Consider the following 27,632-nt stretch of genomic DNA (forward strand, 5'->3'; position numbering starts at 1 on the left):
TATCCATCTCCGGCTCATCCTCTTCCACACCGCCCGCGTTTCCCCCGGCGTTCGCCGTTTCCTCCGATTGCTTCTTCTAGAAGCTTCGCGGTGCGATCACCGTGGCGGAGAACGATCCGGGTCGCGTCGTCCTCTTCCATTCTCCTCTCTCTCGTTCGATCTCTCTATTCCCCCTTTGTGGAACCTGCTGCGAAGAGGAGGAGGAGGAGGAGGAGGAGCCATGGACGAGGAGATGGACGATGCGTTCGAGGGGGCTTCGTGGAGATACGAGTTCGATCTCGACTACGAGTTCGACGCCGCGCGGTACTTCGACTTCGGGCGCCCGGAGACGCAGTCGGAGGCGCGGGAGGCGGAGCTCTGGTTCGAGACCGCGGGGAGCTACCCTCCTTCTCGTACGTATCGCAATCGAACCCTTACGTTTTGATCGATTTCGCCATTGTTATTGATATGCTTACTTGGTTTGGGTTGTCCTGCATTTGGATTTCCTTAGCACTTGGAATTTTGGACAATGCTGATGTTTAACGCCGCACTTAATACTATTTCAAATCAGATTTAAAGCTTAATGTACCGAAAGATTTATTTATTTATTTATTTATTTTTGGCAGTTTTTTTTGCTTCTCAATTGCAAAATGTGTTGGTTGGGGTTGGGGGACGCATCTTTGCTTCTTTTGGTTGGCGCGATTGTGTTTTTTTTCCCCTGAGAGTTCCTTTTCCGTTTTTGACGTTTCCTGTCATTGTTATGAAGTTAATTTGGGAAACAATTTTCTTTCTATAAGGTAGCAGAATAGGCTGTAATTGTATTGGCACCTAGAAAGTTGAGGCATTTGAATGTAGGGTCAGGTGAAAGTTGCTGTTGTTTTGAAGCTCGAATGTAATGCAAGATTGGCTTATTTGGTAATCTGCTTCAAAACGGCTCACAAAAGAAGCCTAAGGGGTGCTGTTTGGACCACCATTACGTGCTACCACCTTGATACTTGATTTTCCATTGCGGTCACTTAAGATAGAAAGAGAACTGTGGCGTAGGTGTCTAATGTCATAATGATCAAAGAAAACAAATATATCATTGCACCATATAGGGTGGTCTATTGCTTGTTATTTGTAGTGAACTTACAGATCGACCAAGAGTTGGTTCATCAACAGATTGTGATAGAGTAGTGAGCTCGCAGCTATTGGCATTGTGACTAAATTTTCTGGAGAAGATACGGTCCTATCATGGGCTTGAAGAGAGATTAGGACGTGATCTATAAGGTGATGTCGGTGTATTTTCAGAATAGTAGAGAAGGGAAAGAACGAGAAAAAGGATATGCGCTGTAGGGGACAAGATTTAAGGACCAAATGTAAGAGATAAGGCGTATAAGTGACACATCTAATAAAAGGCGAACCTTTTATTTTCAAGCTATCCGGTTGCAACATGCTGCAACTGGATACCTTCGCAATTCTTTTATAGTGCCTGACCACAAGTTGTGCTAATTAGTTCTCCCTGATACAGCCGAAACTTGACAACTTTCCTCTTTAGCTCTCTTTAAGTGTTAAAAAATTTAGACCTTGTTTTGTTTGCGGATAACTTAGTGCAAAATATAAGTAATTTTATTTTTTTTTATCAATGGGTTGTTATGCTATCTTGCGATAATTGAGTAGAAAGTCATTTTATGTTCGGTTTCACGTCATAGGAATATATGTAATAAGTGTACAGAGCTGTAAGAATTGAGGGATGATGGTAATGAGTATGGTGAGAAGTGGGGAACGCCAACGTTCCTGGGTCGTTGAATTGTTGTCGCAGGATGCTATAGACTAATCTGTTACGACTAGAACTCCTAACCCTCCTTTGATTTTATCTTATTGTGGTCGAATGAGGAGAATAACTTGAGTTATCCACTCACTGTCCTGGAAAGAAAATATAGCCCTAAAACTAAGGCAACTAGAGGACTTAAGTATATGTGTGCACACAAATAGCTGATCGATTGGTAGAACATAGCCAGTTCATTTTGGTGGCATACGAGATTTAATGTCTGAGCTCATTTTATCACTCTTTGTTATGTTGTCATAAATAATTAGTACGATGTGATATTTAATTTTTGATCTTTTTCTCTATTTCTTTGTTTTGACCTTTTTCTTCATTTTCTTTGTCTTAACAGCCCTGATAGCACAAATATTCAATGGAGAGGGGGCAACAATGAAAAGTTTAAAGATCCTTTCTGATCTAGATGCTGTAGGATGTACTACTACTATTGTCTATCTTAATGATGATGGTGGACCTGATCTCTCTCAAGTGAATAGGCAAATAGGTAAATGTACCTGTCAATTACTTGATGTGTTTATTTTTTTCTTCTGCTTTCTCCGACATATATTTAATTAATATTAATTAACTTGCGAGGCTGCATATATCTTGCGTAGTCAGAGCAACCTGTATAGCGGCATGAACCTCATGCATTCGGATACTGTTTTTAGATTCTTTGGCTGCTGCTAAATAAAGCTTCACATTGTAGAAAACCTACTCTTAATTTGTTTTCTTATGGTGCTATTTCAGTGAAGTCATCATAAAGACGTTGATTACTAGCTAATTAAATCTCAATTGAAGTACATATTTGATAGAAATAGTCTAATGAAAGAGACCTTTGTCTTTTCTAATGTCTTTTTCTTGTATAAAAAATTACGGATGTGGTTGTTTTGACAACAAAGTCGCTTTGACTACTTGCTTGTGCGACAAAAGATTGTCAAAACTAAACATCTTTAATATCTATGTTCAATTTTGAGAATCCTGATGCTGATAGAAACAAATTATAATTCTCAAAAATTGCATTATTGGCCATAGCCTACTGAAAAGCTTCATTGTGACGCTCTTCTTGTTGCTGCTTTTTAATTATGCATAGCTAGTATCATATGGTGTCAATTCAGTGAAGTCATGAACAACATGTTTATTAAAATTTTTATTATTTCTTTGTTTGACAGAAGATATCCCAAACATTTATAGCAAGTCAACTTCCAAAGCTTGCTCTAGTAAAAGCTCAACTTTAATGAGGCCTACTGTGAGCCAATTAGCCAAGCAAAATCGGATAAACGGAGCAAAGGCTGTGAGCAGGTATATTGCTTTGTATTGACAATGATTTCACGGAATTGGCATACGGACAGTTCTAAATTAAGCTTCTAATTGAAGAATATTATGATATACTGTATGTTGTAAATCCTAATTTTGTTTGTGATGGCAATGAACAGTTTCTACCAACCCTTGAAGAATATTAATCTATTATGATTTTTTTTCAGTATTTCATTTTCTCATTGTTCCTCCTCTTTGTGCTTTGCTGACCAACCGCGTGTTGGAATTGAAGATAATCTTAATGAATATCTTCCGGCTTTTATTGCTTTTTATCAGAAGCGGTCGGCCAGTAATAGTGAAAAGTGAGAAAAGCACTGATGATCCTAATGATTATCCCCTACAAGCTACCAAAAGGCAAAGATTAGAAACGGGACATTTTTGTAAGGTGTCGTATGAGAAACTTCATCTCTTATTACATATTGTCAACCAATTTATTTTGTTTTATAATTTTATTCTTATGTATTTGTACTATAGTGCAACAGGATTTTCTGCTACTTTTACAAGCAAGTTTCTTGCGGTCATTTTTAAATCTATTTTTCTAATCTTGACTTTTTTTCTTCCATGTATCCATATATATATATCATAAATGATGGGAAATCATTTGATACTTTTTAAGACACAACTTGTTTGCTCTCCTTGACTATACTCATTTGAGATGCAGATTGATGGTGTTAAACAGCAAACAGATTTTATTCACAAGGTCCGGGAAAAGGTAAATTGTTACCTAAGAGCATGAAACTAGTGCTTGTAGATTGTCATCTTCAGATAGTTTGAAATGTTTCTCAGAATTTTCCAAAATGCTACCTTCCTATGCTAACTAGTTGCTTTGTAACAAAATAGCTTATTTTATTACAGAAACTAACTTTCTATTGACCCCTTTTCCATCCTGTGAACTTATGTTTTAGTTGCGACTTTTGGCCATCCTGCATATTCCTTGAGTTTCATTTGATAGTATGATTTCTGGATGATCCAGAATATTGGACCTGCCAACTGCAATGCTGGCCCGCCAAGGTTGAAACTCACAATTCCTAGAGAACCTCACTTGGAAACTGCACGAAGAGCAGAGAGGTTCAAGGCTCAAAGAGCAAAGTAATATTGCTTTACTTGAATGCCGAATCCTATTCATCTCTGGATGCTAAAGGTAATATTAACTCTGAAATGTTTACTATTTTTTATTGATAATTCAGGTCAGGCGGTGCGAAACTGTTACCTGAAGGAGAGATGCCAACAGTGCCTGCATACAAAGCTCATCCTCTTAACAGAAAAGTATGTACTTGATGAAACCAGAGACAACATTTATTTATGATCTTTAGATGGGTAGCTCATAAAATAATGTGTTTATTTATCATATTCTTAAGGCCCCTTCTCTGCCCCTCCGTCAGAACAGCAGTCCACAGTTACCAAAATTTAAAGTAAGGCAGCCTAATATCTCCATTTGACATTTGTATAGTCCAAATTATTTATTTCTTGTGGCTCATTGTATACAGCAAGTGAAAAGCAGCTGACTTTGCACTTCGTTTGCACTCCCAATTTGCAGGAGTTCAACCTCAAAACTCATGATAGGGCTGCTAAGAACTCATCTGGATCATCAACAGAGGTATGCTACGCTACTATGTGCATTACACTTGTTAGTACATATCACTTGCGTTTGTTGTTTCACTCGCACATACCATATGATCTCAATAGTTGACTGGAAAACTGCAAAATTTTCAGACAGCAGAGAATCATATTCGTAGGACGCATGGTGATATGTTAGGTGCCAGAAGGTTAGAGCAGAAGGTTTCTGATTCTTTGCAACTGCCCAAGTAAGTCAAAGTTGTGGCACACAATGTCCACAAGTGTCTACTTTGTTCCTTGCTTTTGGATTATTTTCTATTTGCTCTTCTCTTATTATATGACGAAATAATGTAAAATAGATTTTTCTGGTTTTTGTTTGTGATTTAAAATTGATGTTTACTAGCTTCCTAACATCTAGAAGGATTATTATACCAAAGTAGATTGATCTTTGACTTGATTAATGGTTTCAGTCCCATGATGGATCACTTTCATCACTATATTTTCCCATCTAGATAATCTGGAAGCTTGGTTCAAAGTTCATTCTCACAAAACCCGTTAAATTCCACCAGATTGCCTAGTGTATGATCCTTAGAAATGAGATGAAATTTCTCTATAGTACTCCGGATACGGCGGACATTTTTGTAGATAAAATGCTGAGGCATTTTTTATGTTGTTTTTCCTGGCTTTATTATATTATGATGAATGTGCTATTATGACTTAGACTCTTGTGCATCATTCAATATCCCATGTTGTTGTTGCCCACAAATTGAGAATTGGCGTTGCTCAATGACCCGACCTACTAATTACGACATTGTGTAATATTATAATATTTGGTATTCGGGATAAGATTTGCCACATAATTGTAGCAGCACTTTATCCATGACAAAAACCTTTGTCAACACAGAAAACATGTGTGAAACAACCGTTGTACTCTAAAAGCTTAGCTTTTAGAGTAGCTTTACAACGGTTGTTTCACATGGTATCAGAGCAGGAGGTCCTGAGTTCGAGTTACGCCAGGCTCCTAGCATTATTAATTTCCTCCCATTTAATTCAAGTCCACATTATGGGCCTTGCAAAAGTTTCGAGTCCAGATATGAGGGGAGTGTTAAATATAAAAATATATAAATACCGTTCTCTAATAGCTTAAGCTTTTAGAGTACAACGGTTGTCTCACAACATGATCATTTTTTCTCCAAAATTGCAGTCCTATGTCTATGACTCAAAACTTTTATCTTGGTTCTTGTTTTTAATGTTAGCTGGTCAGTTGCAACTTGCAAGCCTGCAATGGAGTTTCTTATTCAAACCTTTGTAGTCTTGGATAAGTGTATTTTTGAAACAATATTGGAGCAATTGGTATCTCGCTGTGCAACCCAGTTACTGTTACATTCATTTATTGCCTCAAGTAGTGAACTCTTACAACTGTGAAAGATGGGGTTAATTGGTCTATTTTAGTGGATAATGATTTAAAGAGATTTAAGTAGACCTTCGTCGATGAGACAAGATGAAAGTGGAGTTTAGTTAATCTACTTTTGAAACTCACATATTCAGTTGTATATTTTGAAAACACATGCAAATATGCCATTCTATTATATAAAGATGTGCAAGTGAATTTAACATTCTTGTGAGAAGCATGATAAAATTTGATGTGTTCCTCCATTACGGTGTGGCAATTTTTTACTATAGCCAAGTTGATCTGTATGTCACATTTGTATGGTGATTATTTTTGGTACATCCTATCCTTTAATTTGTTTCATGGATGTTGGCTTTCTTCATGCTGAGTGTTAATTTTCCTCCAACCATCAATTGTTTTAGAATGATGCTCTTGTCTATGCTTCTATTCGTTCGGTATTTTCCAACTCCAACTTGTAACTTCAATTCTAATCTTTCTAATCTGCTACTGCAAAGTGAAATTGTGAAACAATCAAACAACTAATCCATCTAATTTGTGTGTTTAATTTCATGATCGATACCATAGAGCTGAACTTTTTGTTGCTTGCAAATTGCTGGAGTATTTAGGTGTAACTTAACTTTTGTGCAGCTGTTGTCTAACAGTATATGTCATGTTTACTGTAGTTTGTAGTGTATGCATTTTGCATCTTTGTACATCTAATTATTTTGTTTGAGGGAAAACTACTCGGTGTTATTGAGTGAAAGGTAAGTTGATTGAATCCATGTTGATGAAGCTATACCTACCACTGCTAGTGTTTCGGCTAGCACCTGGCAGTGATCCCTTACTAGGACCTAGAAGTCCTGGTTTCGATTTGATCCCAGGACCACACACTTATATGAGGATTATGGGGTTGGCTTACCATTGGCTGTGTTTAATCAGGGAAAAGAAAAGGAAGCTATGGATAGCTTTCTGCATCTATAATGACCTGTGAAATTTTAAGTGTCATCTCATTTTTTTTATTCTCTTGTAATATTGAGCAGTGACGCAAAAAGGCTGGAGGAAAGCAGAAACAGACCATGTGAATTTAAAGCTCGACCCCTGGATAAAAAGGTAGCAGCAGTGAGTATGGCATCGAATTATTTATAATAACTCCATTGAGTAATTTGAGTTTTCCTCATGGAGTGACCACTAGAGATTTTGACATTCACTATCTCATGGTGCTGAAGATTTCATTTCTTGGAGCTTTACGATTAAACACAGATTAGATGTGTCTAATAGTCTTAATCATAGAACATTTTGGTTGGTGTCAAATATTCTTTTATTTGTCTAGTCACAGAACAACAACATTCTTTTTGATGTTGTATAAATAGATGCAGATTTGATGCTTTCGTTAGTTTGCTTCAAGTAAACTTGGGACCACTTGTAACATTTTAACCTTTCACTGTTAGAAAGTCAATTTCATAATACATACTTTCTTATTCTGATTCTCTTTGAAACAGATATTCTCCAGCAAAGGAGATATTGGCATCTTTCGAAGTACAAAGAGGGAGATAACAATACCCAAGGTTCTCTTTTGAAGCATCTTAGTACTAAGTGATACAAGGAATAACTTTCTATTCTTCTGATAATTTATGTCTTGTTTTCAATTTTCATAGGAGTTCAATCTCTCCTCGAGTAAAAGGTGTCAGCAGGCTCCATTAGCCGAACTTTTCAATAAGGTAGATTTAACCGTAATGCACATGAAATGCTTTTGCAGTTTGGTCATATTATGTGCTGGTCTTTCTTCAGTTGTAGTCATTGTTTTTAAGTACTTTTTAGTAGTTCATGAGTCATTGGGATGTCTCAAGTTTCTGTTTTTTCGTTATTTTCTTACAGCTCTCTTTGGCGTCTGAAGGAAAGCGAATCACTGCTTTACAGGCAACATTCTTACAGCCTACTCACACAGCTTCCAAGGTTTGGTTGCCCCTTGTTTATCATGACTAGCATTAATTTTTATAGAACTTGCAATGGACTTTATGTGGTTTATTATTAACGATTCCTACTATTATTGCAAGGATTCCAAAGAAAACATAGGCAAGCCTGTGTGTTGCTAGTGTTGGTAAGTTTTGCAATTCTAATATCGGCAGGATGTAAATACTCTTTTATCTCATATGATTGTTGTCATTACCATGAAAAAGATTCCTCTTTTGCAGGATTAAGGAGGCAGGGAAAGAAAAATAAGACCTTTTGACCAAAGTCCATCCTATTTTGGGAATGAAGTAGTTTAATAATTGCTCATTCAATTGGCCGATGATGCTCAGGTAAATGCCTATTCTGTAATACATTCTCCACCACCCCAGTTCATAAACCTGTATCCAAAGCTATTCAATCTTTCTCACTTTTCTCACTCAAGAGCATGAGCTTGAGACCTGGTGAAATGACTTCTTCTCTTGAGTCTTCTCAAGTTTCAGACCAATGTTCATAGTAATATGGCCTTGTATAGAGTGTCCTTGCTCAAAAGGCATGTGCCTGAGGTTTTATACCATGAATGATGTGAGAGGAATTAATCTAGCTTTATATTAGGTAGAATCAAGTTAGTCGTGATACTTGATCAATATTTTTCTCTTTTTTATTGTTGTTTAAAAGCTATGACACTAAGCAATTGAATTCAAAGGAATGAGAAAATCAGAACAGTGAACCTTGTGATCTGTCGATTTGTCAACAGTGTAGCCCAAGAAAGTGTTGTATCAAAAATTAAAATGTGTAAGAAGTAGAAAGATGAAAAAGACTTCAAGGTGTGTGGCAAAGCTACTCTCCTTAAGACTTAATCCGTTCCCACCGTCCGATCAATTTAGTGTGCACTAGGTTAACGAATAGCCTCACGGGATATAATAATGCATTAACCCCAACTGTGACTGCACAAACGAAGTCGGGTCTTTGAGCACTCACTTGATTAAGTTGTAAAAAAGAAAGAGAATAAGAAACAAGAAAGAAATTATTATACGTGGAGACTTGAACTCTTTTATTTGTGCTTCATCTGTGCTTATTATAAGTCAACGCTATAGACTTATATAAGCCACCAACGGGTGCTTCATGAAGTGACAATTTATGAACGAATATTTCATGAAGTAACATTTCAATTTGTGACTTTTTATTTGATCATAACTACCAATTAGATAGTAGTGCCTTTTTGACTATTTGACCAATGCATATCCAAGTAGTGTCTTTCATGCCCAATCTTTTCATTAAAAGTCATATTCTTTCACATTCATTCACTAAGGGTTTGTTTGTTTCAACGTAACTAGACTTTGGGTTGAAATGGACTTTGGGTTGAACTAGGCTTCATGTGTTTGTTTTTATAGCCGTGGAAGTGAAGTTCTGCCAGTTCTGCTGTTTGTTTGGCAGAAAATGAATGACATAAAAATTGCAGTTCTTCATTTCTTCTGTTTGTTTTACCGAAAATTATTTATTCCCCACACCCCTGGTAAACTTACTTCCTACATGACATTATTGTCTCTTTTGTAACTTAATAAATAATAAATTATAAAAAAATAAAACATTATATAATTATATTTCTATACGATTATAAAATAAAATTTAAAATAACTATATTAATTTTTTGTATATAAATCTATTACTATATACTACAGTCCGTGGAGTAAGGTTGTTGTGCTGCCACGTGTCGTCGGTGCACCTGGTGCACCATAGATTGGTGACTGTGGACATATGTATGGTCCATGGGAGGGTCTTGGGTGCATCTTTTCTATATATATTCTTCTAACTAAAGTCTATGGCGTTAGGTTGTTGTGTTGCCACATGTTAAAGTGTGTGGGGTAATATCTCTGTGTTGACACGTGTCCATCTATATTTACGCTGCACTTGGTGTACCATAGATCCTATAACAAATTTTATTTTATTTTAATATAAGACATTTAAAATACTATAACATAAATTTAATTAAAGAAATTTTATTCTAAAATTTTATTTTTGACAATTCTATCTAAAATTTTATTTTGACATTTTTAATAGATAAATTTGCCGGTGTGTATCACATACACTAAGTGCACGCAATAATTTGCATTGGAGAGTAGTGTTTGTGGACATGTGTCCATCCATAGGTGCACCGGGTGCACAATGGACCCAATAAGAAAATATAACTTTATTCTAGTGAATATATTATAAAATTTATAAATATTAACATATAAATATTTTATAAAATTATAAAATAAATTGAATTAATTAAATTTTTAGTTTTGACATCTCCATTGTATAAATTTACTGGTGCGTATGAGATGTATGTGTACACAAGGTGCAGCCAATAAACTCCTCTAAAGGCCCTATATCCATTGTGGAGCACCCTCCATTTCTATACAAATGTCCCTTCCATAAATTCGGTGTACCCGGTGCACCATAAATCGTATAGAAAAAATTTATTTTATTTTAATATTTGCATCTAAATTTTATAGTTTTTAATATATAAAAATTTAAAGTACTATATAGCAAATTTACTTAATTTTATTGTTGACATTTCTATCATGTAAATTTATCGGAGCGTTGTTTGTGGACATATGTTCATTTTGTTAATGCACTCGGTGCATCATGGACACAATAAGAAAAATATAGTTTTATTTTAGTGAATATATCTAAAATTTATAAATATTAACATATAGACATTCTAAATACTATAAAATAATTTGAATTAATTAACCTTTTATTTTGCCATCCCTATTTTACAAATTTACTAGTGTGTATGAAATGTATTTGTATATAAGGTGCAGTCAATGAGTTCGACTAAAACTCACTTTAAATTAGACCTCTCAACTATGTTAAAATTTGATTAATATCTCACCAATCTTGTATTGTTTCAATGTGAGTTATTTTTCTAAATTGGTTGGAAGATTTGTTAGATTTAACAATCTCATTACCTATCAACTATTAAATTAATTAAAAATCTCCTTCACTTTTTGTCAATTATCTGTTGGAAGTCTAAATTTTAGAAAAAATATATCTAATTTCTCCAAAGTTGGTGTGCTTCAGAAAATGTTGAAATTTATGGAACCCCAAGGATCTAACATACCTACGAATAAAGGTCGTAACAAAACCCTATATTTTAGGATCAGATATTAATACAAATGTATACTTAATAGTAATATATATTATATTTTATAATAAAATTAAGAACATACCCATGCACCCGTAGCAAAGCGCGGGTACATCGCTAATTATAATAATGCAACAAATAAAATTCTAAAGTTAAGAGTTATTAACATTAAACAGATTAATTTTCATCGTATTTTAAATGTGCAAATTAAATAAAAGATATATTGGAACTTAACTAACCGAACTTCAAAAGTGGCCATAATTAAGTTCTCCACTAATATTTAATGTTTTTTTTCTCTCCTTTCACTTCATCGGAATTGATTTTGCCCCATGGGAGAGCAAAGTCAATTTTGGTGTTTTGGATGGACTAGACTTTCGACCGTACTAATATTATGGTGAACCAGACAGCGGAAGTGATCAATTTTCACTAAAAATTACTTCCCCCCACCCCCCTTATGGTGAAACAAACAGGCCCTAAAAGAGTCATGCCTTTTGATAAGAATCACATTCATACACGAAGAGTTGCATTCATTCACTAAAAGTCAAAGGACAAATTCGATAACTATATTATTTAAAAAAATTCCTTACAGAAAGTTTGTCGTACTTCTTATTTGAGTGGGATTTTTGTTCCAATCTTTGCCTAACTTTAAGAGTAGCCATCAAATTTCATTAATGGCATCTTAAGGATATTTTCATCTCGGGTCTAGAAAAGATTTCGTGGATTCCATGAAGGCTTACTATCTTACCCTCTTTCTGTTTGCTCTGCAATAGTCTTCTTTTTTGGTTAGAAAACCTGTTTATATGCTCAACTGCTATACAGATGCAAGGACTAGTAAGTTAGTTGACCTCATCTGCCAACCCTTCTGGATAGCTTTCCCGCTGTGGCTTTAATCCTAAACTGAATTTCTGTTTCAACGTTTCAAACTTGAGACATTGATGCATTAACCTGATTCTCTGGATTCCCTTGATATGTCCTGCATGATATCTGTTATCTGAAAGAGTCCGAATCAAGAATTTCTCTTGGTGATGCTATTTTTTCCTCTTTAATTTGTTTCGTATTTTTTTATTTTTTTCCTGTGGCTTTCTCATAATCATTACAAATTGATGTTCAAGCTGGTTATGCTGCCGTCTTATATATTCTTTCAAAAAAGTGTTCGAACCGGAATGGAGGTTTTTTTTTTCTGAAACCAAAAATTGAAAGATTGACTTGTACCATGCTCATTGCTCAACATACTACTATGATAATGCCTTGTTGTTTGCTCATCATGCTACTAAATTGATGCATAGATTATTCATTTCGAGATATTGTAGCTTTGGAGAATCCTCCATAATTATCCTGTCTTCTTGACCTTCCAATTAGTTTGAAAATCAGTCTGCTAAACACGGTTTGAATGGGACTAGCTACAACAATTTACGCTCAGCTTGGGGAGCCGCCTCGAACTTTATGGATAACCTTTTAAATATTTGCATGAATTTATTAACATTTGTTTTATTCTTAAGTATTTTGCCGGTTGATTATCATTCTAGTTGATTCATCCATCTTTTAACCATGATTATCCTTTTAAATCTTACTAAAATTTTGACACTTTGTCTTGTGCATTATAGAGATAATTTTAAGAGGAATGAAGTTTTAGTACCTGTGGAGGCTTGATATATCTCTTTTAATTATACTTTGTGAACTCAAAATACCTTCAGATCAATGTAACATATCTGAGCAAATGATGACTCTCTGTTTGTCAATCAACAGGAACAGAGTAATCATCTTGGTCGGGAAGAGGTGCTTTTTGCATGGTACTGATAACAGTTTAATTTTTTTTTCTTTTTCTTTTTACAAGTTGAAATGCAGATAATTGATATAGTGCCAAAAAATTTCAAAATTTGTGATTCTCATTTTCCCTCTTTCCCCTATAATATGTCGGAAGTAGATTTACAGAGTGATTTTTGGCATTTGCTGGTCCTTGATGAAGGAATTGGTACGAAGGAGCCCGCACATTATCATTTCCATATACTAGTGTGAATTTTGGAATACATGATTGGTTACTTCAGAAGCTGGTTTTTAACAGCTGAATTAGATAAAGTAGGTCAGAGTTGTATAGTTAACTACTGCAGGCCTACTTTTTTTTTTTTTTTTTTTTTTTTTTTCCCCCCTCCGTTGTAGATTTGCTGAAAATATTCTGATACCTTGAACTGTCTGTAATAGAATACAATAGCGGAAATGCAATGCATGGGATCCTTTTTGTGTATTTTTATTGAAGCCTGTTTATTATTGGTGATTTTAGTTGCCTGAACGCTGCTGTTCTGCTTTCCTAAGTTAAAGATTGGCCATATTATTCTTTTCCATTTGTACTATGATTTGGTTTCTAGTTCAACTGTTTCTATTTTATTATTCGAGGGCAAGGCTACATACCTGGGGAAAAAAGAAAGTCACGCCTCAACATCGTATGATCTCTAGTATAGACTGGAACATCTATGTTACTACTAAGAAATGAACTTTTGAGGTGATCTACAGGAGGACAAGTTACAAAAGCTTGGAGGTGTCAGCCAGCATTGAGTGTACTTAGATTCAAAAGGAAATTTGGCCAGAAAGTCGGGCCACACAATTGTTCGATCTGTTAGCGTGAGCAATAGATATAGATATCATGGAAGGAGAGCCGAGCTGTAATTTGCAATCCAAAACTCCGGGCAAGACATTGTTGGCAAGCGCTAGTGAAAAGCCAACAATTTGAAGTTGGAGCCCTGCAGAGTAGCAGAAACTTCACCAAAGAGAATGTGATCACAATGCTCCAATGTCGAGTTTCATGCTACATCTAATCAGCGCATATAAGCTCTATTTTTAAAAACCACGGTCGCGAAGATAATGAGAGTTATCCACGGGTGGACAAGAGGTGCCCTTAATGATGACAAAATTTTTCTACAAAGAATAAGCCTTTGAAAATAACGGTCACAAGAATAAAATGTCACGCACCGTGACCAGGAAGTAATATCGGGGTTAGATGATAGGAAGATGGGCAACATATGACCATATGACCCAACATGTATTTTTATCCAACATGTATTTAAACTAAGGGCTTGTTTGGTTCAAGGGTGGAATTGGAATGGATAATGGAATGAGAATGAATTGGAATGGTAATTGGAATGGCCCACTCCTCTAAGACGTTTGGTTTATTTGTGAATTGGGAATTGAAATGAGTTATTCACATTTCATTATTTGGTTCGTATAAACTAAAAAAATTATAGGATACTATAATACTAATTTTACTCTCAAATATAAATTTATATTATTTAAAATTTATGAAAAATATAATACTATTCTCTAATAAGTTTTTCAAAAAAAAATATCAAATTTATTTTTAAAAACTTTTATTGATGTGGGTTAGGGATAGGGTTTTGAGAGAGGATAGGTTTTTTTGTTTTTTTTTTTTTTTGATGAGAAAGGGGTGAAGAGAAGGAGGGAGAGATGGCCACATGGGCTTCAAGAACTTAGTGGGCTTCCGGAATGAAATCTCAATCCGGGCTAGAAGACCAGAATCAAGTTGAAGGCTAATGGGTCATTCTCATTCCAGTCCGGAATAGGAATTCCAAACCGATTCATGCGAACCAAACAAAATTAACCGGATTTGATCAAACTGATTCCCATTCCATATCCAAAATGGATGAACTAAACAAGCCCTAAAAGTATTCAAGTTACATGGTGAGAATACCAAATTACATGCCTGCATGTCCAATCCAGAAAAATGTTATTTTATTTATTTTAACTATCTACACGCACTTTTCTTGATGCAACTACACTCTAGACCGCCGTTCGCAGAATGAAAAAAAATGGTACGAGTATGAATATACATGAAGTAATTAAACTTACACAGACAAAACTAAGTAATGCATAACTCAATAATAACCCATGATTTATACAGAATTTTAGTATGTAACAAATTTATCATAAACTAAATAAAAATTCTTTCAGAACTGAGATCGTTGTGATATTGACAAAAGTATACTTATTCACACAAAATCTTGTCCCTAGGGCGTGCCCAAGAGCGCTTTTTCTCAGTCAATATTAAAACAGAATCTAGACAATCAAGAAGCGTCTAACTATCATATAGCGGCCGATGATCACTGGCGCTTGCATTTGGGGACAATGATTATATTTTCTTATTTATTTATACATTATGTTCAAGAATATTAGATATATGCTATGCCTCAAGAGGTTATCTATTAAACTATATGAATCCTCAATGTTTGTTGCCATGTGGCAAGTTTTTCTTCACCCTCATTAACATGTGACTCTTCTTCTTTCCATCACTAAATTTTCAATATGATTTTAAGGGTCCCATTAACTAAACTTTCAATTAGTGTATTTAAATGGTCCCACTACCTTCCCTCTACTATACTTTCAATTAATGTAATAGTTCCACTACCAAACTTCCAATTAGTATATTTAAATGGTCCTACTACTATCTATAAACCTAAATGAAGCCACAATACTTTTTGTCACGTGGCATGTTACCTTTCATTCTCAAAGCCCAATTTCACCTCCCCACTCCTCTAATTACATGTAAGGTGCAATATTTAATTACATCTATCATATTAATATTATATGGGCTTTAGAACTTTAATCCACTCCCCTTCTCCATTAATCTCCCTCCCTTTCTCTTTTGTAACTCTTTTGCATGCACCATAAAAAAAACTTTTTGCCACATGACATGTTACCCTTCATTTTCATAGCCCAATTTTAAATCAAACCACATTCTCCTCTTCTCAACGTCCAACTCTTCACCTCCCCACTCCTCTAATTACATGCAAGGTGCAACATTTAATTACATGCACCATATTAATATTCTATCAATGAGTGGGTTCTACCTATATATATATTTTTTAACAGTTGAATTTAGTCATGCAAATTGGCTGTACTTAATATGGTATAACTTCCTATATATTAATAAGCTGTAAATATAAATTTTATTAAAATTTTTAAATTTTGCTTCTATTATCTACCTGCTGCATTGCGCGGGTTTTTACACTAGTCTATATGAATCTTCAATGTTTGTTGCTACGTGACAAGTTTTTCTTCACCCTCACTAGTATGTGACTCTTCTTCTTTCTATCACTTAATTTTCAATATGATTTTAACGGTCCTATTAACTGAACTTTCAATTAGTGCATTTAAATGGTTCCACTACCTTCCCTCTACTATACTTTCAATTAATGTAAATGGTTCCACTACCAAACTTCCAATTAGTATATTTAAATGGTCCTACTACTATCTATGATTCTAATCTCTCTACCTCCAATTATTCATCATGTTCACTAAATTTTCAAACTTCAATTAGCGCATTTAAATAGTTCCACTACCTTCCGTCTACTATACTTTCAATTAATGTAAATGGTTCCATTACCAAATTTTCAATTAGTATATTTAAATAGTCCTACTACTATCTACCATCCTAACCTCTCTCTATCTCCAATTATTCATCATGGCCTATTTTCCTTCTTCTACCGAACTTTCAATTCTTTATCTCTGATTTGTTCATCAATTCTCTATCTCTCATCTTTAGCTATACACCATCGCCTCCTTCCCTCGCTCCCCCTCTCTCTCTCACTAATGTGCGCCCAATTCCTTCTTCCGCTGCGATCGGAGAGATCGTCGTCGCTGTCACTATCACTATCGCCGGAGAAGGTATTGTCGGGTTCATATCTGCCGCCTACAGTGAGATACTTTCGGTAGATGTACCAAATAAGATACACAAGAGATATTTAATATTTTTTTATTATTAATTACTATTAGGGTTTCTACCTGCTGCAAAGCGCTAGTCTCTTCACTAGTTCAAATGATATGGCAATACAAGGCATGTCCAATATGATGAAAATTCAGATAAATATTTTGCCTCCGAGATCTTGTTTGAATAGTAAACAAAGTATGCTCAATACAAAATCAAGTAATAATGCCAAGGGCATAGCATTTCATGTCACGCCCTGGGGTCCCTTTAGGTTAAAAACACAGCGATTTTTTTTTTTTTTTTTGAAAATCTGATCCCAGGGTATGTCAGATCTGCCATAAATATAGGGAATCCACTATTCACACGGACAGAGTCTCCCCTGTATTTGCACGGCGTCGCACAAGTACAAGAGTATAATTTTACTATGCCAAATATAACCACACGTATGAATATCCACAGATAATCATACACCATTCACAACTATATTTATTTAGTCATAAATCCACATATATTATTTAAAACGTTTACTACCTGAAAACTGGTTTTGAAATACTAAGTTACGAAAGATCCGAGAAAACCTTTTAAAAACTATTTTTCACACGAAAACCTTTTTCTTTTTAAAATCACGCTACCATGAGGGGTAGAAAACCATTTTCATTTTACAAAACCATAAATCCTTTATTCATTTCCAGAAATCCAAATTATTCAATTGTAATAATAAACTGAACCAATAACTGTCTAAGTCAAATAATCCGAAATAATGAAAGTAACAGCAAAAGTAAACAAACCGGGGCGGAAGCTCTATCGACTACTACGAACGTGTCTCACGTCTCGTCTCATATCTCACCACCCGCAATACCTGAAAAATGGTGGGGGAGGTGAGAACATGTAAACATGTCTTCTCTACCAGTGGGTACTGCAAGCCAATGAAGGCGAGAAGTACTCACTGGATCAGGAAGAGATATATAACAATATGGTAAACAAATACTGATGCTGATATAAAGAAACTACAGTAGCTATAACAGATAAAGAGGAAGAAATAAACAAAACTGCTACTGTAAGGAATGCAAAGCCGAGTATGCCTCAAGGTAACCAAACCAAAACTGTACCCAATCTGATGCTGCTATATTGGTCCGCAAACCTCAAGCGTTGCCTGTCACAGAGCAGACACTGCCAACTTATTCATGCGTCACCGACGACCTATCCGGATACGTACACCCCTTGGTTGGTGGCCAAACCAACCTGGTGTCTAGAATACACAGTGCTGTGACTAAGTCATGCTGGTATGCTCAATACGAAAGCCGGCTGAAGCCGGTGCCTAGGCCGAAGCCAAAAACAAGGGCGTACAACACCGAACCACGATCAACCAGATCGAAACACATGATAAAAGAGTCGATGTGTTGCCTGGACCCAAAGTCCACAGAGTCGAATCGACCAACAAGGTCATTGATACGAAGTACGAGAACCGACCAATCAGGTCCACAGATATGAAATGCAACAACCGACCAACCAGGTCAACAGATATGCATATAGATAGAACTACTCTACTCCTACTCAGAATACCAAGCATGCAAACAATGAGTAGAGTATACTGGAAAAATCATGGGTGCAAGACTCAATATATACTATGCAATAGTAACAACAGAAGAGTAAGGGTAAGAAACCATCACCGAGCGTGCACCACTGTACCAACGTCGGATCGAAGTACCCACCTGTCACTGTCGCGTCGGAACACTGGGTATGCACAAGTCAACCGGACCTACGAAGATCCACCAGGTCAGTATCCAACCCACTAACCTGAAGTACGAGACTCACAAACCTCCACAAAAGATCCTTGTAATCGGTTTACCAAAACCAATCACCGTAACTCACAGGAAGTCCCGAAAACCACACTGGGACGCCGTCGGGACCCATTAAGTGTCCCGAAACTCACCGAGCGTACCGCGAGTCACCCGCTGCCACAAAACACTCTTGTTTGGATGTCTTGGCAGCAAACACAAGATAACACCGCTACACAATTATCACCGGAACCCATCATCGCTCACCCATCATCATCGAACCCACAAAATGATGATGGTGACCAGCCATCAAGGCTCAGCGACAATTCACAGGATAAACAAACCACGTTGGAAGAAATCCGAACTGAAACTGCGTTCTTTCGGCGAATTTCGTCGAAAAACGCACCGGATTTGACTCCTCGATTTCCACAAAGGCTATCGAATCATGGACAATCAGCCTAGAGGCCACCACACACACACATGCACTGCCCATAGTAGCCACATAATGCACAATTGCACAAAAGCCCCTCACTTTACATAAAATCCTATCATTTTATGTAAATCGGGCGATCAAGTGGCTCATTCACGCAAACCGAGGACTCCCGAGGTCCGCTGAGACATGCACTGACAGGTCTCGACGTGTCGGAGGCCGTGCTCACGATCCAGAGCACAATGGCTCACTGTGGGAGGCGCGGGAGCAACCCGAAGTTCTGCGAACAGCGCGCAGTCGGGGAAAATCATGCTGAACAGGCCGATACAACATCCGCTGATCCAAAGTAAGGTGAGCACTGTGATCGGCACTGACCAAAGATCACCGTGCTCACCTCTGGAGGCATCAGGACAGCCTCAGATCGCTGGATAAATGTGCGCAAACCTGAAACAGCAGCCAAAAAGGCTCTATAAGGTCGACACCGCCGAAACAGCGGAAGGGAGTGTCCCCGACAGAAACTAAAGTGAGCACGATGATCAGAAATTTGACACGATCATTGTGCTCCCTTCCATAAAGATTGGGGAGGCTTGGGAAACTCGGGACAGCAAACCGCCATGGAATTGCCCTATTTCGGGCTTGGCCGGAGCAAGCTTGCTCCAGCCAGCTTCCGGCGGCACGACGAGGTGCGCGCGGGCCAGGGATGGGTGTGGGGGAGGTGAGGAACACTATGCTCACCTCAGGTGGCGGCGAGGGGCGGCGGCAGCGACGGCGGAGCAAACCGAGCCCGCACCAGCTAGGGCTCGGATTCGAGAGCAGCTGTAGCTACAGCGGCGGCCGAGGCTCCTCGGGGACGAAGGCGGTAGGTCCCCAGAGGCCGGAGGAGGAGGAGGGGGCCGGCCCCGAGCGGCGGCGGTGCGGGGATCGGAGACGCAGCTTGCCTCGGCCTGCACAGGTCTGGGGCGGCTGCAGCTGACCGAGGCGGCGGCGGTCGGCCGGGAAGGTCGGTGAGACTTAGGGAAAGGCCGTGTGAGCGACCCCAGGTGGCTGCTGCGCGGAGGAAGAGGTCACACCCAGACCTCGGCCCGAGCAGGTCTGGGGCGGTGCAGGTTGGCTAGGACTGGCTCTAACCCGAGAGGAAGAAAATGAGGGAGATGGAGAGGAAGGAAGATGATGGCTCGGCGGGGGCTGGGGCTCAGCCGGTGGCGGCCGGGGGTGTGCGGCTAAGGTAGGGGAGCGAGGTGAAGGTGGCTGGGGCGACTAGGGCAGCTGGGGGGCTGGTTAGGTGGCTAGGGTTAGGGTTATAGGCGGAAGAAACCCTAAAAGCTCTATATATACCAAGGTGCCGATTTGCGAGTTAGCCCACAAAACCTCAGTATTTCAAACTGAATCCCTCACAGCGTGTGAACAACGCGAGAATACCCCTCCACGTACGATCTCGTGTAAAATGGTACATAAAATGTTGCGACTTTTGCGAAATTACCGTTTTGCCAACACCGACCTTTCCTCGATCAACGGGCGATCTCCGCAGATCCATCCGTTCGATTTACGAACGGATTGCACCAGTGCGATCAGCACGACGGAGACAACAAAGCTACGATTTCGTTTCTCCTTGATCCGTCTCGGATTCGCGACGAACTCGGTCCATCATTCTAATGAAAGAAACTACGCACAAATACATATAAAACATATATTTTCCAATTTTATCGAAATCCGTGCGTCAAACCCAAAATCCGTCAGTGCCACTAGTTCCAGAATAGCTGAACCGGTTGAAACGAGCTATTGGACTGCTATGAACGGAGTCCGATATGAGTCAAAAGCCAACTTCCTATCATGACTTCTCCGGAAAATCGAGTTACTATTCACTTTAAGTCAAACTTGGAAATCAGGTAAAATCATCGTTCTCGCTTGATTTCTCCCAAAACTTGACGAGTGCTTTTGTAATTAAATTATACACACAAAAACATCGTCAACTNAAACACTCATCAGGTCCCACCGATATCTATACAACTAATAAAAGGCGAACCCTAAACCCGCCACGCGTCGTCTCCCCAGCGATTTCCCCCCTGCTCAGCTTTGCCCGCTTCCTTCGCTGGCGACGAGCGGCGTCACGTGCCTCCCGCCCCGCGCCTCTCCGAGCCCTCCTCTCTCCGAGCCGGGCCCCATCCTCCCTTCCTGGCGGATGCTTGTCGGGCCCTATCCTGACCTTCTCCTGCGGCGGACGTACGCCTGTTCCATCTCTACGTCAGGTTTGGCCGGTGTGCGGCTGTGGTTGCGGTATCTCTTCTCTCTGCTCTGCATGTGCATCCTGATTCTCCTGTCTCTGCAACTTCTCCCTCTAATCCCCCCTTCTGTCTCCGGCGCCGCCGGAAGTGGGTGGGGGATCTGGTACTTCCTTCCCTGTACCATCGTCCTTCCTCGTCCTTCCTCTCTCAGGCCGGGCCTCTTCTCGGATTTGCCTATAAATAGGGCTGGCACCATGCGGACGAGGGGCGGCTTGTTTGCTTCCCTATATCTGAAAGGTTCGTTGTCCGTTGATTGTCTCTGTGGTTTTGGCCCCCTCCTCCCATCTTCCTTCCCGGACTGCGGCTCCTGCGGAGCCCTATCCTCCCGCTGTTTGCTTGGGACTGTGTCTTTGTACTGCTACCTCATAAGATTTGGTGAGTGGGCAACAACCCATTTGCTTTGGCCTTCTGCCTCCCAACGACCTCCTTCTGTCCTATTGCCTTCTCCCTGGAAGCACAAAACACTTTTCTCAAAAAAAAAAAAAAAATCTGAAATATCCTGTTCGGTGATTGGGAAAACTTAATAAAAAAAAACGAACTGGATGCTTCTGATTAAGGGAGCTTTACAAAAACATACTTTTGCCTTTTATTGCCTTGGACTGTCGGCTCGGTTTTGGAATTCTCGTGATGCCTCCGGAACTGCAATTTACCCCTGTTGGGAAAGTTTACAAAAAACATTCTTTCGCCTTTTATTGCCTTGGACTGTCGGCTCGGTTTTGTGTTAAGCATAAAACGCTTTTCGCAAAAAAAATTTAAGCTGAAATATCCTGTTCAGTTATTGAAAAAACTTAAGAAAAAAAGAACTAGATAACTAAGGCCTCTTGCTTGGAATTCTGGTGATGCTGAAATATCCTGCTCAGTTATTGAAAGAATTTTAGGAAAAAAAAACTGGATAACTGAGGCCTTTTGCTTGGAATTCTGGTGATGCCTCCGGAACTACAATTTACCCCTGTTAAGAAAGTTTAAAGAAAACATTGTTCTCGATTTTTAATGCCTTGGACTGTCGGCTCGGTTAATGTCTCGACAAAGTTTTAACAGAGAGCGCATTTAACTTATCCGCCTTCTTATCTGCTTTTGTTAACAAGGATGATTAATAAAATTGCCCTCTATGTTATTTTCAACTTAACATTCCTTGCAGTTGGTTGGGTGAGTGTTTATTTCCCGGTCATTTATTCCCGCCAAAAAAAGAAAAACTCTATCTCACTAAGCATGCATTATAATTTTTCCTCTGCATTAACTCCGTTCTTTGTCTTGTCGGCAGTTGTTGAGATGTCGGTAGTTCAGCTTTCGTACACTATGTTACTTAGTGAGATATCCAGTAAGCTGGGTGTTGAAACGCCCGACTGTATTGTAACTATTGCTGCGGAGGGTTGGTTTCTAGCATATGTCGATCTTACGATTGTGCGCGGTGGCTCTGTAATTGAGGTGGCCCGCAATTGGGGCTCTCTATCTACCGATTATATGGCAGCTTGGGAGGATGCAGCACGGGTTGCCATCCAGCGGATGAAAGAGGAACTTGGTTTGCAAATAAAGGATGCAAACTATGATGATTTCATCTTATATAAGAACTTGTACGATGCTGTTGCTCTTCAGAATAGTGATTTTGTTGGGCAGCTCACAGGCCTTAGGTCCGAGCACAACCTCCTTAAAGATTCCTATGCAGCTGTGGTGTCTGAAAAAGCTGACGCTATAAATGAGCAGATTAGATTGCGCCGTGAACTCGATGATTGTTATGCTACAATCAACCGCCTTCGTCCTTCCCAATCTTCTATGGCGTGCGACCCGGCTGATGTGGGGTCAGCTACTTAGTTCTATGCTTTGCCCTGTTTAGTTTTAGTCAGCCCGAACGGCTCCTTTTGTATTATAGAGCCGCTGGGATTAATTACTTAGTTCTACGCTTTGCTCTGTTTAGGTTTGGGAAGTCCAGCCGGAACGGCTCCTTTTGTATTATAGAGCCGCTGGGATTAATTACTTAGTTCTACGCTTTGCTCTGTTTAGGTTTGGGAAGTCCAAATAGCTCCTTTTGTATGATAGAGCTGCCTCTTATCCCGTCGCATGTTTTATCCTCTTGTCGTTTTCTCCTGCGAAAGTCATCGCCTGTTTTCTTTGGGTTTCTATGCAAGTAAGTGATGTGAAATGCTGCTCCCTTAATTTAATCCGTCTCCCCTTGCTGGAACTCAGCGCAGTTTGTTAAATATCTTTCTTTCTCCAAAGTTGTGGCATAAAAGAACTGGATGCTTTGTGACTTAAAAAAAGTAATTGAGCAATGATGATACATAATATTAAAAAGCCTAGCCTTTATGGCCTTCGCCATGTGAAATGCTGCTCCCTTAATTTAATCCGTCTCCCCTTGCTGGAACTCAGCTCAGTTTGTTAAATATCTTTCTTTCTCCAAAGTTGTGGCATAAAAGAACTGGATGCTTTGTGATTTAAAAAAAATAATTGAGCAATGATGATACATAATATTAAAAAGCCTAGCCTTTATGGCCTTCGCCAGCGCCATCTCCAAATGTTGGGAAGAAAAAAACTTGCGTATTTTGTTCCCTCAAATGATTTCGGGGTTAGCTTGCAGTATTTCCTTGCTAAATAAAGCATGCTTAATTTTCGCTGCCCCTAAACTTGATGCTGTTTCTAAATAAAGTATGCTGTTTTTTTATCTGCTCCTAAACTTGATGGCGTTGAGGACCACCTGCATTTCCATGATACAGCACAACTTATGTGGCAATATTAATACCTAGTGAAATTAAGGACTTCCAAAATAGGCTGGAAAATTATGTAAAGCGTTGGTGAAAATATGGGCAAAAAGTCTTAATTATATTATGAAGAGGATGAAGATGTCCTTACTATCTGAGCTCATTTTTTGTTTAAAAAAAAAAAACCCCATTCTTCTCAAACTTATGTTGGGTCAGTCATTGTCAATTTCTTTTGTCGCCACTCTTAAGAGATTTGTGTCGGGTTTGTGTAGAGAGATGCATTTGCCCATGTTTTTTCTCTTCACTTTCCAAACATGTATAGCATTTCTTCTAATTTGATGTGGTTACTTCTTGGCTTTTATCAAAGAATTTCCAAGTATTTATATTGTTACTTCTAATTCCCAATAATTCCCAAAGATGTCTATCATTTATATGTGCGTGTGTGCATGTATATGAGTGTATGATGTGTGCGTGTGTACATCAATCCTGAAATATATATGTTCTGCTACATGAGCTGAAGGCTATTGTTTAGGACGCCTTAACAGGTTCCCAAATTTCTTCCATGCGTTGAACTACAGGGAAATGAATTTGAGGACAGGGCTCTTCGGGCATTTCCCTTGCTGTTGTGTTATCTATTCTCCTTGCTTCTGTTTTTCCCTCCCTGCTTCTGCTTCTCTGCTTAATACCTTTGCTTCTGCTTCTCTGTTTAATACCTCTCAACGTCCTCGAACAGCCTTGTTTGATTTCTGTTTTTTCCCCTCACCTTTTTGTTTTACCTGGTTTCCTTAAAGTTGCTTGCAGCAATTTCGGTTTACTAACACCAGTGTTAATCGGTTCTGTTTTGGATTTTTATTTATTTATTGGGATGCTGCGCACGGGTAATTTAGAGTTCTACTTTTATTTTCCTCTTATTATATGTGTTGATGTTCTGGCACATTACCTAGCATGTTAAGCCTTAGAGTTTTTTTCCCTTTTTAGCACTCTTTGCTTCTACATTCTTCCTTGGTTGTTCTTATATTTGATGTTTACTAACTCCCAGGCTGAAGGTTTAATTGGTTTTATTCAGGGTTTTGCCTTTTCCATATTTACCTTTTTTACTTTTTTACCCCTCTCTGAGGCTGTGATGCTATATATATATAAAAAAAAAGAGCTATTAGGCCTGGGTGCCCTGGTTTCTAGACTATTGGCCTGTTCCCTCCCTTTTTCCCTCCCTTTTTCTCCCCTTTCCGAGGCTGCGATGATATATAAAAAAAACTGTTTTCGTTGTATCCTCTCCATTTCCTTTAAGCTTTTGCTTCTGTTGGAGAAAAGTGGTAAAGAGTTTTGGATGGCCTCATTTGTAGGCAACCAACTCTTGATTCCCGTTGGCACTGCTTCAACCTATAACTTAAGCCTCTGCCACAGGATTTTCTGTCTCTTAGCTGAATGAAAGCAAGAAAAAGATTGGAACAAACTGTTTTAGTTGGTAAGGAACCGAGCTCGATCTGAAGCAAGCTAGGATTTCCTGGAGCGGATGCAACAAAAATAGTTTCTGATGGTCCCACAGGATTTGCTGTCTCTTAGCTAAATAAAAGCAAGAACCGGATTGGAACAAACCGTTGTTTCTTCGCACTATATCTTATCATTCGATATAAACAAAGTCTGAGCCTCTATACCCTGTTTTAAAAACATTTCCTCTACATATTCCCTGTATTTTTATTGTTGCCTATGTTTTGATTGCTTCCCTTGCTCTCGATGACTCTTTTTTACATGAGCGCAAAGAAATATAACATATTTCTCTTTTTTTCCTATGTTTTTTTTGCTGAATTACAATATGTCTCTCTTTATATGTGTGTGTGTGTGCATGTGTGCCTGTATGCCCTTGAGACTTTCGACTATTGTTCGCAGTTCATGAGTAGAATTATAAGATCAGTGCATGAGCTGAATTACAAAGCATTGATTTTTGTGCCGTTCCTCTTCTGTCGTTTCTTTTGTTACTGTGTTGTCTATTTTTCTTGCTTCTGTTCTTTACACAGTTTTGGGTGCCCTATTTTCTCGGCAACCAGCTCTTGGTTTGCGCTCTTACTTCCTCAACCTATATCTAGATAAGTTTGTGAGTGTCTATCATATTGGCTATTTGACAGCATAGTCTCGTAGGATTCACTAATTTGTCAGTTCAGGGGAGTTCGCTTCATGAGGTCTTTCGTTAGCTTTACTATCTGATGTTTATTTTACTCTATTTACATGCTATATGGCTATGTTATGGGTCAAATATTTAAACTTCATATATTGAACATTTATTTGTCACTATAGGTTTAAGAAAGCTACTTTCCGAGAAAGTTTGTTGACGGTTGCGAGATTCCTGAAAAATTTGGGCAAGTTTTTTTTTTATATGCCATAGATACTGGCTCTTTTTAATGAAAATGACCCTATTTACATAGAATGTCCCTTAGATTATTTGGCATAAAAGGAAACCTTACTTACATAGAACATCCTATTAAATTGATGCTCCAATATCAATTGCAGTTCGTCAGCCCACTTATACTTGATGCTATGCAATCAATCGAAGTTCTTTGCATCTGTAGGTAGAGGCGCCAATATAAATATCAAGTTTTGACTTAGTTCGGGTCATAAATCTGGGCTGCATTTGGTTAAGAACTAAAGAGCCCGAATTTATTTCCTTTTGTGTTAAACCACAGTCAGATTCAGAGATTAGCATCCTTGTAGCAAAACGACATCCACATTTAGAGATCGCAACATGTATATTTGTTAAAGTCAAACAGAAATGAAACCTCCCCAATGCGACCCAAAGATCCAAATTTGCATCCAAATTTCAGCTTGAGGATTTAAACACACGGAGAGATCGCGCAAAGTAAACCTCCCCAATCCGACCCGCAAATCCAAATTTGCATGCAAATGTCAACCTGAGGAGGGTTTAAGCACGCGTCGAGTTCGCGCAAAGTTATTCCCGATACCATATTTGGATTCCTCTGAATGCTTTTCTGAACTCCCTATATGGCAGCTTTTGAAATTTGAAAATCTTTTAAGCTAATACTAAGATCGTCCAAAAACAGTTTTTTGAGTTTTTTTTCAAGGATGAATCTACCGGAGGCTCTTTAGAAGCCATACAACGGAGCTTTATATGCGATGAACTCCGCATTTGACTGCTTGATGCTTTTGTGATGGTTTTCAACTTGTATAAAAGGAAAGCTCAAAACTCAGCGGGCCCTCACCGGCCGCCAGACGCGCAGAGCGCCAGCAAGGCGCTTCAGGTTTCCAGTTTATATAAAATAGCAATAGAGCTCGATAATTGCTGTGCCAGCTCAATAAGTGTACTCAAATTAAGAAGGCTTTATATATTTCTAAAGCTGCGGCATTATCTCTCTACTAATTCTACTAATTTAATAAAAGCTTAGGAGGACACTCTCTACATAATAATAATAAAAAATTATGGTCATCAAAAGTAGTTATAGAAACAAAAAAGTCGGGCAAATTGTTGTCGTACAGCATCAATAGAGATTCTAATAGGACTTGAGGTCTAATACCATCTAATAGGACTTGAGGTCTAATTCGGTAATGCGTTGTCCAAATGCATGTGTCATAATATTCAAGTCTTTTATAGGGCCTGACGAATCT

General features: G+C 38.4%; 1 protein-coding gene across 1 annotated transcript; it reads left to right on the top strand.

Annotated features, from left to right (window-relative positions):
- LOC109722619 (protein TPX2-like) lies at window positions 1-13,374 on the top strand. The gene is made up of 17 exons (XM_020250713.1): window positions 1-392; window positions 2,136-2,285; window positions 2,950-3,079; window positions 3,371-3,479; window positions 3,756-3,806; window positions 4,068-4,183; window positions 4,282-4,360; window positions 4,453-4,506; window positions 4,632-4,691; window positions 4,808-4,899; window positions 7,082-7,160; window positions 7,541-7,606; window positions 7,697-7,759; window positions 7,917-7,994; window positions 8,096-8,139; window positions 8,234-8,341; window positions 12,868-13,374. The coding sequence occupies exons 1-15, from the start codon at window positions 221-223 to the stop codon at window positions 8,132-8,134; spliced, it is 1,338 nt and encodes a 445-aa protein (XP_020106302.1). The 5' UTR covers window positions 1-220; the 3' UTR covers window positions 8,135-8,139; window positions 8,234-8,341; window positions 12,868-13,374.

This window comes from Ananas comosus, linkage group 16, assembly GCF_001540865.1.
Source record: "Ananas comosus cultivar F153 linkage group 16, ASM154086v1, whole genome shotgun sequence".
NCBI classification, from domain to species: domain Eukaryota; kingdom Viridiplantae; phylum Streptophyta; class Magnoliopsida; order Poales; family Bromeliaceae; genus Ananas; species Ananas comosus.